A 13,624-nucleotide genomic window follows, 5' to 3' on the forward strand; every position below is an offset into this window, starting at 1 on the left:
AACAATTGTCATGTATCCCTGACAAGATGTGCATGACATTCACAGCTTTTGCAAAAGTGCGATTTCATTTTGATTTATATGATTCAATTTTTATTGTCAGAATGTTTAAACATTGTTACGACATATAAAATTTATATCCTATATAAAAAAACACACCACACGTGCGAGTTAAAACATAGGTATGGTGTCTTATAAATATGAATTTAGAAATATATATTTTTGTTATTTTGACCAATTGACATTTTGCCTTCTACATGACAAAAAAATTACTAAATTCTTAAATGTAGAAAACAAAAGTCTTTAGCAGTTACTCAAAAACATAACAATAAACTGTAAATCCAGAGAAGCAGAATTTTCTAATAGGGTATACGCACAGATTGTGTTTCTTTCTATACCGATACTGTTTCTTCCCATTCCCATACCATTTCTTCCCAAAGCTCTTTCTGATACTGATAAACTTCCGGTGAACAGTTAATGTGACTCTTTTCCATTTTAAAAGGTTCCTTTTACAGCATTGATGTTGTAATGTTATTAAAAAACAATCAGCTGAATAGACCTCAGTGTTCAAGCGTAAAACAAGATGAAAAGTCGTTTACACGCATGCGGCTGTCAGGAAAATATACTGTGATAAAATAAATGTTCAATTCTTAAAGACATGGCGGAGAAAAAATGTAATTTAATGCAGTTCTTCTTGTACATTCTGAGACCACTTTATATTGTATATCAATCAAGCAATAAAGATTGATTTTTAAAGAAAACAGACCTTAAACATGCCAATTTTGTAACTGCATACAGTTCACTGCAAGTACTCATAAATTAAAAGTCCTTCCACATACTTCTGCATATAACCTATTGTCTCTTATTAAGAAATTCATACAAATAGTTATATAAAAATACAATGTGTGTGAACAAGTATTTATCTGGTATAGCCTAGATTTGGCCACTTGCCCCATCACCGGCAGTTTTTACAGAAAAACAACTCCCTTGTGAAACTCATTTGCTCAATGGTCTCAGAGAAATGATACGCGAGAACCACAAACCCATAATGACACGACAGAGGTCGAGCCTCTGACACTATTCTCAAGGTGTTCTAGGATGTTGAATGAAAACAAATGCAGACCTGCACTGGCTCCTCCAGCACCCCGCTGCAGATGGGACATAACAGATCCTCGTCCACCTCTCCTTGGAACCTGGTGACGTCGTACCCCATGGCACATTACCAGAACCCTTTGATATCTGAAATGAAACAAGCAAGAGGAGTGTGTCATGAGAACGATACGCTCAGCTGCCCGCCAGATCCCCTGCCGCAGAAATGCATGAGAAGAACTGGATGTACAACAAAACGAAATTGAAAACTTCTAGCATTTGTGGGCTATTTTTCAGCCAACACCAAAAATAGCACAAGAACTGCAAGAAAGTGTGGGCCTTAAAAACATTGAAACCAAAGCAGCATCTTTTATTTATTTAATAGAAATTTAAAGTTTAAGACCCTCTAGGCAAAACAGATTTATTCCTGCACCTGTCATTCATCTCACTTTATCAATTTGTGTTTGTAGATTTCAATTACAATATATATTTTAAAAGGTGGTTTTCACAAAATGAGTTTTTATTTCTCCTGCACTGAGACGTAAATCTACACGTTAGTAGTATTTACATAATCCAATCTTCATTATTCTTACCTATATTCTGAAGATTCCTACAGAGATATGTTCATACATCATGTGCCGACTATATACATATATACTGTATAGCGCTGGGCAATAAAAACAGTATCAGTATTTATTGACAGAACAACATTGTCAACAACGATAAAAAAGATTTTTAAAAATTGGTATGAAGTGTAGGTAAGAAACGCTAATAGTTTTATTAAAATGGGGCTGCTGATTACACGCCTAGGAAAGAATGCCAGTAAGCTTAGGGTGCAAGTTTCTCATTTCTAATTAATGCCGCGAGCACACAGCGATTCGTGTAAGTAGAACTAACAAATCTGCTTCACACTTTATATGGAATATACACATTTCAGTAATAATGGTAGACTAATTACCTCAGACAAACAGAGGTCATCCAAACACTGCAGTGCTTTTTACTTTTCTCCATAATTTTGTATCGGAGTGGCAGCAATGATCTGTCTGTTTGTCATCCTCTAAGAAAACGGCTGATGGTCGCCTAGTTACATAAAGACTAGGCAGTAGAGCACAAGCGCAGAGCACAAAGCCCATTGAAAATGGTGAGGGAAACCACACGTTCACAGTTTTTTTCATTTGTGAGTTTTGGGTTGTCTGCCACATCAGGTCAGAATAACAACATATGCAAAAATGAGTGCCGTATAACAGCAGTGAGGAGATTGTAAATAAAAAAAAGAATGTAAGGATGTCTCCAGATTGGCTTTTTGGTTTCTTTTCTTGTGCGTCCCAGCCACCAGCACCTCACCTGACAGAATTCTTTAGCATAGTGCAGGGGTCACCAATCCTGGTCCTGGAGGGCCGGTGTCCCTGCAGGAATTAGCTCCAACTTGCCTCAACACACCTGCCTGGATGTTTCAAGTATTCCAAGAAAGACCTTGATTAGCTTGTTCAGGTGTGTTTGATTAGGGTTGGAGCTAAAATCTGCAGGACACCGGCCCTCCAGGAACAAGTTTGGTGACCACTGGCATAGTGGATAATGTAGTCATACAGCTTTTTTTTATAATAATCCCACTGTTTTTAATGTTGTAATATATATTTGAATAATGATGGTTAGTTTGTTTACTTGAAAGCTCAGATTTGATTATCATGATTAGTTTTGTGTACAGAGTTTAAGATTTGTTCTTTGCGTTTACTTTACCATTGCACACACTTCATAACATTTTCTTCAAGTTTAGGAGTCTCTTTAACACTTATGTGTATTTTGTTATGAAGAGATTATATATGTTTGTTTAAATATTTTAGTTTTTGCCTATTAAAACTAGTTACCTTGGCAATGTTGGTAAATTAATATAAAGTGGTTAAAGTTATATAAAGTTAAATCCTAAGACTCTTAAATGGATTGTTAACAAATTTTCAATAATTATCGATACAAAATAATATTAAACATGATATCTTAATAATGTTTTTGCTGCATTTCCCAGCCCTATTACACACAATCAGGGCCGGAGTGGGACTCCTTTTCAGCCCTGGAGTTTCAAGCCTCAGACCGGCTCACCTCAGTTCACGACTGACTATATTAAAATAAGGTCATTTCCAATTCAGTTTCTAATTAACTATCATGTCATTTTTTGAGAAAACAGCTGCTTTATAACTTAAAATGTTCAACAACCCTAACAGTATTAAATGTCTTAACAATAAAAAAATATATATATATATCATACTCAGACCAAACCCGGGTCGGCGGCGTCGTACTCTAACGTGCTATCCACTGGACCACAAGAGCTGTACGTTGTAGAGTGACTCATCTGAGTTTTATCATCATTAACCTGCAGGCTGGTCATATATAAAAAGAGCAGAGCTGCGCTAAAATAATGAATAAGAAGACTGTGGTCAAGTAAATAAATAAATTAATTTAAAAAGTGTGACTGCTGAGAGCAACAGATTCTGGAGCTAGGGACACCGGCCCTCGCGGCCAAAAAACGGACCGGCCCACCGGGAATTCTCCCGGTCCTCCCGATTAGCCCATCCGGGCCTGCACATGATACTTTTTTCCAACAAAAAATGTGAAAATGCATGTTTTAATGGCTGTTTTCTGAATTGCAATGATAAAAAGACAAAACCAAGCCAAAATCATTCCTAAAACACTGAATCTAATGTAAAAAAAAATGTAAATGCTTTTAAACCAGACTTTATTAAATGTTCAAAATTTTGCAGAATATTTAAGCAAAATAGTGTATATTTATTAAAATAATGCCTAATTTGCATCCTTAAAAATGCTGAACAGTTGCAATTTGTATGGTGATGATCAGTAGTTATCTTGCTTTAAATGAAAGATGAAAAATAATCTCCTGGGTTAAACATAAAATAAATGTGTGACTAACATGAGAATAAATGTTTAATAGTGTCAGTAACTACTCTAGCCTATATGATGTTGAATATAAAGGGAATCTGATAATGACAAATGTCTCATTTTACCAGTGAAAAAAACTGGTCTAAAAATGTTGTCAATGACAAAAGACAAGGATCTGTCTCAAACAGAATAATTCAATTATAGAATTATGAAAAGCTCTGATGTAATATCTTTACTGTGAAAGCCCACTATTCCAAGTCTATACAAAAGGTATCATTTTAACCAACAGTAGACCTACACAAATAGGCCTAATATTATTATTGTTGTTTTACCATACATTTGAAAATAACAATAATAATAGCCTACTCATATAAACCTTTATTTCACATCTACAGAATTGTGATCTTGATTTTAAGCAAAAGAAATCGTGATTTTCATTTAAGCCAGAATCGTGTAGCCCTACTGTACAATATGGATGTATACCAAAACCATACTCTAATTACTTCCAGAATTACAGCTGATCACACAGAAAGACACTAAATAGTCATTACTTCATCAACTAGCTAATTAAAAGAATCCTTTTACAGTATTTTACTTTGAGAAGGATACTAATGATGCAAAATGGCCAAAACACGACTGGAGACAAGCCAATAACACTTTCTGATGAAGGTTTCAGGATAAATATCACAGAACCCCTTTAGTAGCACTAAAAGTAAACTGATAGAGGTTTAATGAGCATGGCATTTTGAGCTGAACATGGAAGCACTCAAAGTCCTGCTACAATACAGATGTAACACGATCGTACTTCCTGTACAAAGGTGACCTTCTTTTTGTTCTTTGAAGAGACGCTGGGTCTGTGCAGCTCTTTCAAATGAAAAAAAAATGCAATGGCTGCGTGTTTGTGTGTGTGCTGGTATGAGATTACTAATGTGCCGTCAAGAAATATGGGTCCACTGTGGAGTGTAGTGGCACACTTAGTAATGCTGCATAATGGGAAACCATTTTGAGAGACCTAGAGATTGCATTAAGATAAAGGATGGAAATTTCATCTCTTTTCTGACTTTATTTTATTCTGTAAAACAGCAAAATGGAAGGTAACGATTAATCAGTGAGACATAGCATTGTTCTAATCTGATGTAACACAGTAAAAACAAAAGGGTTTAAAATTGCACCTTAAAATTAAAATACTTTGTCTGTTTTTAAAAGTGCCTTTACTACACTAGTAAGTATACTACTAGTGGTGTAACGGATCACAAATCTCACGGTTCAGATCACATTAGGGTTTTTTTAGTCACAGATCGAACCATTTTTCAGATCAGTCAAAAAGGAGGAGGAAGAGAAATGTCATTTGCTTTTTATTTATTACAAAAACAGTACTGCAAGAAACTTTGTTTTATAAAACAAAACGAAGAAATAATCAGCTGAATAAAAGTAAATTGTGAAACATTTAGTAATGTGAAAAATTCACTGTTACTACTACTGTTGCTGACAGCACTAAATGTAGAAATCCAACATTAAAATTTGTACAACCCATTAGAGCTGCACGATTCTAGCTAAAATGAGAATCGGATTTTTTTTTTGCTTAAAATAAAGATTTTCTCGATTTTCTCACGACTCTGTAGATATAAAAAAAAAGGTTAATATGAGTCAGCAATTATTATTGTTTTTTCCCAAACATATGGTAAAACAAAAATAATAATATTATGTGTAGGTCTACTGGTTTCTATAAATAATTCTATTCTACTTATAATAATTCTGATGTTTAATTATTGAGATTATTATGAGTCAGTGACAACAATATAAGACCATTTCATTCACTGGTATACAACGTTATATAGGCTAGAGTAGTTTTACTGACACTGCATACATTTATTAACTGTGTGTTCGCTTGTCGAAATCATAACTCTAAAATCCAATATGATTATTTAAATGATGTGCACACTTTCGGTTTCATTTTCCCTGCCGTGTGCTGTTCATACTTCTCGCACGGCTCTCAAACGATCACTCTGTGCCACAAACTGAATATTATTAACAACTGTATTACCTGTTACTCACAGCATTTGCATGTTCTGTTCACTAAAGTAGACGCGCGCACATCTATTATTAAGTAAAGCCCGCGCCCGCCCTGTCTGTAATAACAGCTCACAGTCAGCAGTTCCCGTAATGTGTGATTTCCCGGCCGCGAATACAGCATTATATGAAGACAAGACATTTTTAGGTGAATTTTACCTTATAAATACAGTATAGGACTCTTTTAACATCATTTGGAGGTGTCCATGTCGTTGAGCAATGTATGTGAAACAATGAAAAGACTTGTGCAGCCGCCTTTGCTTCTCTCCTGAATTTGAAAATATGATTGGCAGAATCGTAGAAATGCTGGATTAAGATCGTCTAGGGGGTCAAATTGAGATCGCGATCTTTTTTCGATTAATTGTGCAGCTCTACAACCTATATTAATTTTTGGTCTCATTTTCAATAAATGATTCTGTTATTCACTCATAAAACTTAATGTTTCATTGCTAGATGCGTCACTTTTAAAGAACATATTTTTTGATGGCTAGTTAACCTACTGGTCAAATAATTTAATTGCTGCTTAAAACGTTCATTTTTGAGCACATGCCGATGATTTTAATCTTTACCATAAACAGGAACAGTTTATGTGAAAAAAAATGCAGATATATATGGTTGTGTATGACCATTATACACTCGCGTCTTTTGCAGCACACTGTTTTTAGAAGATATGTGAAGATAAAACGATTAATATGTTTATCCACAGCTGTTCCAGAGCAGGGGACCAATCAGAAGTACTCAGAGGTGGGACTAGTATTGCGAACTTCTGTTTATGGGGTTGCAAGTTGGCATGACAATGACAACATGGCAAAAACACTCCTGAGCATTGCTTTTTGCTTCTTCAGACGCACAGACACGTTCTTTGTGAAAGGCACCACAGTTGTTGCACTGCATCAAACTGTGAAATTAAATCTGTTAATTTAAAAGTATGTAATTTCTTAGTGCTTAATATTCCAAAATGGATTATTGGCTGGGCGACAAATCGATTTTATCAATTAACTTAAGTGTGAAGTTTACATCGATTTGTTTGAATGAAAATCGTTTTTCACTCTAACATGTGACTCCCACACCAGGGTTAATAATATAATAATTATATAATTATGATATGCTTATGCTAATTATATAGGTTAATAATCTTCAATCATTTTTAGTGGGGGAAAAATCTGTTTAAATAATAAATAATTTTTTTTTTTTAAAGACAATATCGCCCAGCCCTAGATATTTAATATAGATTACTTTAGATAGACATTTATAAACTTTCTGATTATAAAAACTTGGGTTATCTGGACCTTCAATAATAACAGAAACCTTTCAAGATTCATTAAAAAGTTTATTTAAAAAATTCGGTTACAAATATTACCTAATGTCTAATAGGCCTGGAATAACATTAATGACTATAGGACATTATTACATATTATCACAACATAAACAACTTTTTTTTTTTTATGCAAGGGAAAAACTTTTCCATTTTTGGTTACATCGTTGTCATGTAAACATAGCCTAAGGTAAGGAAATTAATTGTGGTTGAATTGCCCATTTAAGGAAAACTGAAATTATCATTACAAAATGTACACATATTCCCTAAAATAATTACAATTTACAAAGATTGCAGTGCTATATTTTTCACTTAGGTGTGTTGACATTATCAATTGGATAAATCAAATACTATTCAAGCATATAAAACATACAAGTAAGCTATTCTTAACCAGAATATTTTCAATTATTATGCTGTAGATTAAAAACTCTTTACACCAATCTATACATGTGGAACAACATCTGTGTCAAAACAAACCAAAGAGAACAAAAGCTATTGTGTACAAAACTGACTTCAATGTAATATTCATGATCAGAGCGAGTAGGTTTTGCACAGTGGTATTAATGGAGTACAAGTCAATTTTCTGTCAATAAATCAGGTTAAACATTCATACCTTACTAAAGCACAGCCCTCATGACCCCCGTACAATGAGACGTCCTCATGTGTCAGGTGGACACGGCGATCTTCCTACAGTGCAAGACCGACCATCCCCCTTAAGAAAGAGAGCAAAAACAAGACACTCATTACAATGCAATCAATACACTGCTATTTATTTTAAAGCAATTTAATTAAGATCAAAAATGTCTGTTTGAAACATTTCCTTGCAGCTTCAGAGCACTTTGGCATATTTACTGTCAGTCAAGAGGTTTTGTACAGTGCGGACGTCAACATTTAAGCTTATGGAGAAGCTTTTTCCTTCCACTTTGTCTCTTAAGTGGAAATCCAAACCCATTAATGCCTCGATGCACTGCAATCGAATTAAGAGCAGCTCATTTAAGAGGCTGATGACGTAAAAGCACAACAAGCAAATACACAATTAATGGCAGGGTTGGATGGTGTGATGAAATGTGTTCATTTTGCAATGCATATGGGTGGTCATTAGTAGGCGGTGCTATGAAAGCGATTTAGAATTGAGGACTCAAAAGAGACTCATCCAATCAGAAATTAGAACTGCAAGTCAAAGAAACCCCACAGATTCTGTGTGTTCTGAACTGAACTGTAAAACTAAAATTATACATTTAATCTTGTACTGATTCATTTAGAATTTACACTATTGTTTTTATGGATAAACCTAAAGCTAAAAAACTATGTTTTTACAAATTACATACTTTGACACATTTTTATTACGCCCCATTTACACGAGGCTTCAGTGTCAACTCTTGATCGAGGGCGTGTCTGAAGTTGGGGCTGCCATGATCGTCATAGCAGCGTCAGCCAATGAAATTAGTCAGCAATAGGCCACTGTCTGAGCTGGTGTATTTGCATACAGCAATCTGATTGGCTGACGCTTCTGTCGGCGCTCAAAAAGTTGAGCAAGTCCTAACTTCTGCAGCGAGCAACGCCTCCGAACCAACAGATCCACAATGCAGTTCGGCAATGCCTGATGACACCTATTCAAAGTGAGTGAAAAGCATTGAAGCTGATGCCCCGTGTGAATAGGGCATTACAGATACATGCAAAACAATGCCATGTATGGGCTGAATGCCTTAATGTGAGTAAATGTGATGGTATTTTTATTAGTTGAGAATTCACGAATAGCTTAGAAATCTGTAAGGGGTCGATCACACACATCAATCATTGGTTTTGCAAACTTTTAACAACTATGTCAAAAAAATGAATGTTCAAACTATTTAATTACACACAGAATCTATGTATGGTTTTGTCATCTACAGTAAAAATAGTTTAATATAGACTACTCTTTTGTTTTTGATCATACAGTTAACAAAAGTACATTATTCCAAACTGAATGTTTCACTTTGATTTTATTTATATATCAATATCGTTCAATATAGAATATAATTATCGAGATTGCGTTTTTGCCATATCGCCCAGCCCTACTTCCTTTTACTTACCTCAACTGATAGCTGATGCATTTAAATAGCACCAAAGTGAGACCCTGAAATCGGTGTTCAGGTTCAGTCCAGTAATGCTGGTCATATAGGTAACTTTACAGAACCCATCCCCTTTTAGTTGCATCTTGTGACATTGGCTGCATTTAAACTGCATGGTGACTGAATTTCGATTCTTTTCTCCCATGTGAAACAGATCAGATATAGCCAATGGACGTGTAAGCAGAAAAAAAAATAATCACATGAATTCCAATTTACTCAAATCAGATTCAGGCCTTGTTCATATGTGAAAATTTATCCAATATGAATTGGATCTATGCCCTCATGTATGCAGAGTAAGCCGGTATATTGGATTTTCGCATATCATTAAAAACGAATTATGTCAAGTCTGACGTTTTCAGTTCAGAACACACTTTAGCAAAGTCTCAAACCCTAAATCTCATACACAAGGACTAAAAAAACTTTTATGTTGTCCTGTAGCACAAGTACTTAAACATGTTAACAAGAGTGAGAGACTGCAATATCCGCCATGTCACCAAAAACTAATATAAAACTATTGCATACCTGTTTTTATTTATTTTAATCAGTTTTATTATTTGTTTTTATTTTTTATTTTTTACTTGTTTCTTTTATTCTTGTTTATGTAAAGCACTTTGAATTGCCACTGTGTATGAAATGTGCTATATAAATAAACTTGCCTTGCCTTGCCTTACATCACGTGCACAAATCACGCCATGGACATCACATTAAAATGCATACTGGTTTAAAAAGGCCTAGATAAAAAGAAGATGGCCAAATGAGAACTTTTCTGTCATAAACTATAGTAAAACAACTTGTCAAAAAGAATTATTAAAAAAAATTAACCCTATGAACAGATTAAATAGAGGGGTGGAGAAAAGAGTGCAATTTTATGTTAGCTGTCAGTAAGCGCACGCTCATTTTTTTTCTAGTCATTGCACCTTTGCCGTTTGCTGTGTAAATGCAGACAACCGGATACTTTTAAAAGATGATGTACCCCGGACATCCAAAACAATCGGAGTCACAAAATCAGAATTGATTATCAAGATCTGCAGTGTAAATGCAGCTTTGTGTGCTGTTTATGGTTTATTTAGATGTGTTTGGTCTGTGCTGCATACATATTTCAGTCGAACAACACCACATTTGTTTGAAGCAGACTAACACTCCAATTTCTTCAGGAAAAATCTAAATTCTGTAATTAATTCCTTACTCTTATGTCTTTTCAAACCCCTAAGACCTTCATTTACCTTAGACATATATAAGATATTTTATTAAGATATTTCCTCCAGTGAGAGCAATGGTCTTAAGATGTTTTAACTCCGAAATCATTGTCAAAATGTTCCATGTGACTTTAGTGGTGCAACTGTAATCATACAAAGCTCCAAAAACACTTTTGTACCCCAAAAAGCAACACTGTAAATACAACAGCAGAAAACACACCCTGATCTGATACAGAAGGCACTGGTGAACATAGTTGTTTTTACAGTTTTGGTGGTGTTCTTGGAGCTTCATTTGATCACAGTTAAACCACTGAAGTCACAGTGAATGTTGACAATGCTTTTTGATTATTTTTCTTTGAATGTCCCATGAACAATGCTGTATACAGAGGATAAGAGAGCTAAAATATATTAATTTTTGTTCCATGGATGAACAAACGTCTCAGGGGACTGGAATGAGGGTGAGTAATTAATTAACAACAGAATTTTTTATTTTTGGGTGAGCTAACCATTTAATCAAATGAGCTGCAAAGTAATTGCATTACTTAGTTAAGTATTTTAATCAAACCTGCCAAATGTGAAAACGCCATAAAAAGAGCCATAAAAAAGGACCAAATCATCATACAGGCTTCTGTCTGCACAGCACATCCCTAGAAACTGCTCAGCAACACCCTTGTATCCAATCATTACACTCTAGCATTATGGCAATGAGTTTTTCACTGAGTGTTTTTAGACACTATCACTTTTTCACAGCCTACAGAAACAAAGCAGATGTGGTCAACAAGGATTAGACATATTTGATGGATCCGTGTTAAAAGCACTTTAATCCAGAAGCACTGCATTTTCCTTTGGATTCTGATAAGACATAAAACAGCAAAACCCAGAAAGCACACAGATCAATTCTCATTGTTTCCGAAAAGACATAACCAAAGCAAAAAATTGGCTGTGTTTTGTAGTCGTAGCATCTCTGCCAGTTCATAACAGTTCTGAGGGGTGGTGTTGTGTCCCGGTAGGCTGGTGGTGACCTAATTTTAGCTTGTCTAAGCAGACGGCGGGGGAGAGCGTGGGTGGCTCAGAACGTTCTCCCCTCAACCCCCATTTCTGCAATGGCGTTCCTTGTTTTTATTCAATAAACATCTAGCCGACTGGCACGCATGCATGATCGTTAAAAAAACATGTTTACCTTTAAATAACTGTCTGATACTTTGATGACAGATCTGAGTCTGACAAACCCCCGAAACCCAAAGCATGTAAGAGTCACAGTCATCCCTATAGGGCACAACAAGTATTTAAAAATGCAATTATTCATATATATTTTTAAATAATATTTTAAAACATTATTATTCTTAATCTTATTTATTAATCATCTGCTATAATTATTTTTTCTTTTTTATTTCTTTTAACAAGAAACGAACTTGATCTGCCTGTAATATATAGTGCATCGAAAAAAATATAGAATAACTTATTATTTATTACCTCTTATGATCGGTTCCCTAGATTTGCCAATTATTGTTATGTGTTTGAATTTAAATGTTAGTTTGACTTTTACTTTGCAACATACTAGCAACTAGTGACATGCATTTTATGAATTTGACAAGTAATTGCCTACAATGACATTAGATCAATATAAAATATATAAAAATAAAAACATGAAATATTTTAGATATTAACCCATTGTAATTTCCTCCAAATAAATATTCTAAATAAAACTATAATTTGACATTTTTTATACAGTTTACCAGTAGTTCATTCAATAAAAAAAAATTAAAAAATAAACTGTTTGATTAAAACATGTATCTATTTGTGACCAAATATATTTTTTCCAAATCTGTGTGCGTGTGTGTGTGTATATATGTTAGGGCTGCACAATATATCGTTTCAGCATCCCTATTGCAATGTGATCATTTGCAATAGTCACATCGTCATGAGTATATGCAATGTTGATTTTGTATTATAACTTACCTTTTGTATGTGTTTTAGATGCCTGTGATCATATAATGATATTAAAAGCATTCAGGTACAGGGTGCTACATTTGTAGTGCATTCAGGTACTACAATTAATTTTATTGAATAGTTTTTATTTTTATCATTCAGTTACTGTACTTGAAGACTCTAGAAATGATAAAAAAAAACTAATTTAATTTAATCTTTTTTTAATTGTATTTATAGATTGCTGTGCATGAAAATATTCACAACACATGCAAATACAGAAATGCACTGCGTATAGCACAGACCACAACAAAATTGTGTGGGGGGACCCCAAACATTCTACAGATTATTTATTAGATTAAGGGATGCAATAATTAACCGATTCCACTATTAACTACGCTTTAATTCGTCACGGTTAATTAATCGTAAAGGGTTCTCAATACCGCGTCTCTGCACAGAACAAATCTGCAGCAACTAAACAAAGTTATGCCAATTGTGTGCTAGTTTAAAGTTCCAAGCTTGTACAATAGGCCAATACCCATATTATATTCAGTGTAAAATGTTTACCGGTTTAAATGCCAAAAACTTTTTTCAAGTCCAAAGAGAAATGGACTATTGTTTGCTTTTATTATTAATATGTGCTGTATTATTTGGTTACTGAGCAGCAATAAATACAACTTTAAAATATAAGGAGTTGTCATGTGATTTCCTAAACTAGTGCTGTTTTGAAATTACAAATGCATAATAATCGTGATAACCGTGAAACCATGATTATTTCTCAGACTATAATCGTATAACCAAAATCTATAACCATGGCATAACCAAATAGAATTTATGGAGATGCAAATAGTAAACATTAGCTCATCAATCTCTGACTAAACGCGTGGATGAAAATACTCACAACACATACAAATACAGAAATGCACTGCAAATAGGACAGAAAGCAATGAAAACATGTTTATAGGTTGTCTATCAGATTTTATAGAGATACAAATAGTAAACGTTAATTCATCAATCTCTGACTAAACGTG

At 34.3% G+C, this 13,624-nt stretch overlaps 1 protein-coding gene across 2 annotated transcripts in view; it reads right to left on the reverse strand.

Moving 5' to 3' along the window:
• Window positions 1-13,624, reverse strand: part of rnf41 (ring finger protein 41) — a 28,459-nt gene that overhangs the window by 13,557 nt on the left and 1,278 nt on the right. For both annotated transcript variants that reach the window (XR_015522752.1, NM_213516.1), the window contains 2 exon segments: window positions 7,974-8,072; window positions 1,121-1,236 (listed from right to left, as the gene is read on the reverse strand). Coding sequence is in view for 1 of the 2 variants with exons in the window: in NM_213516.1 (NP_998681.1) it covers window positions 1,121-1,210 (90 nt within the window). In the remaining variant the exon portion in view is untranslated.

Source organism: Danio rerio, chromosome 23 (assembly GCF_052040795.2).
Source record: "Danio rerio strain M-AB ecotype USA chromosome 23, GRCz13ab, whole genome shotgun sequence".
Taxonomy (NCBI): Eukaryota; Metazoa; Chordata; class Actinopteri; order Cypriniformes; family Danionidae; genus Danio; species Danio rerio.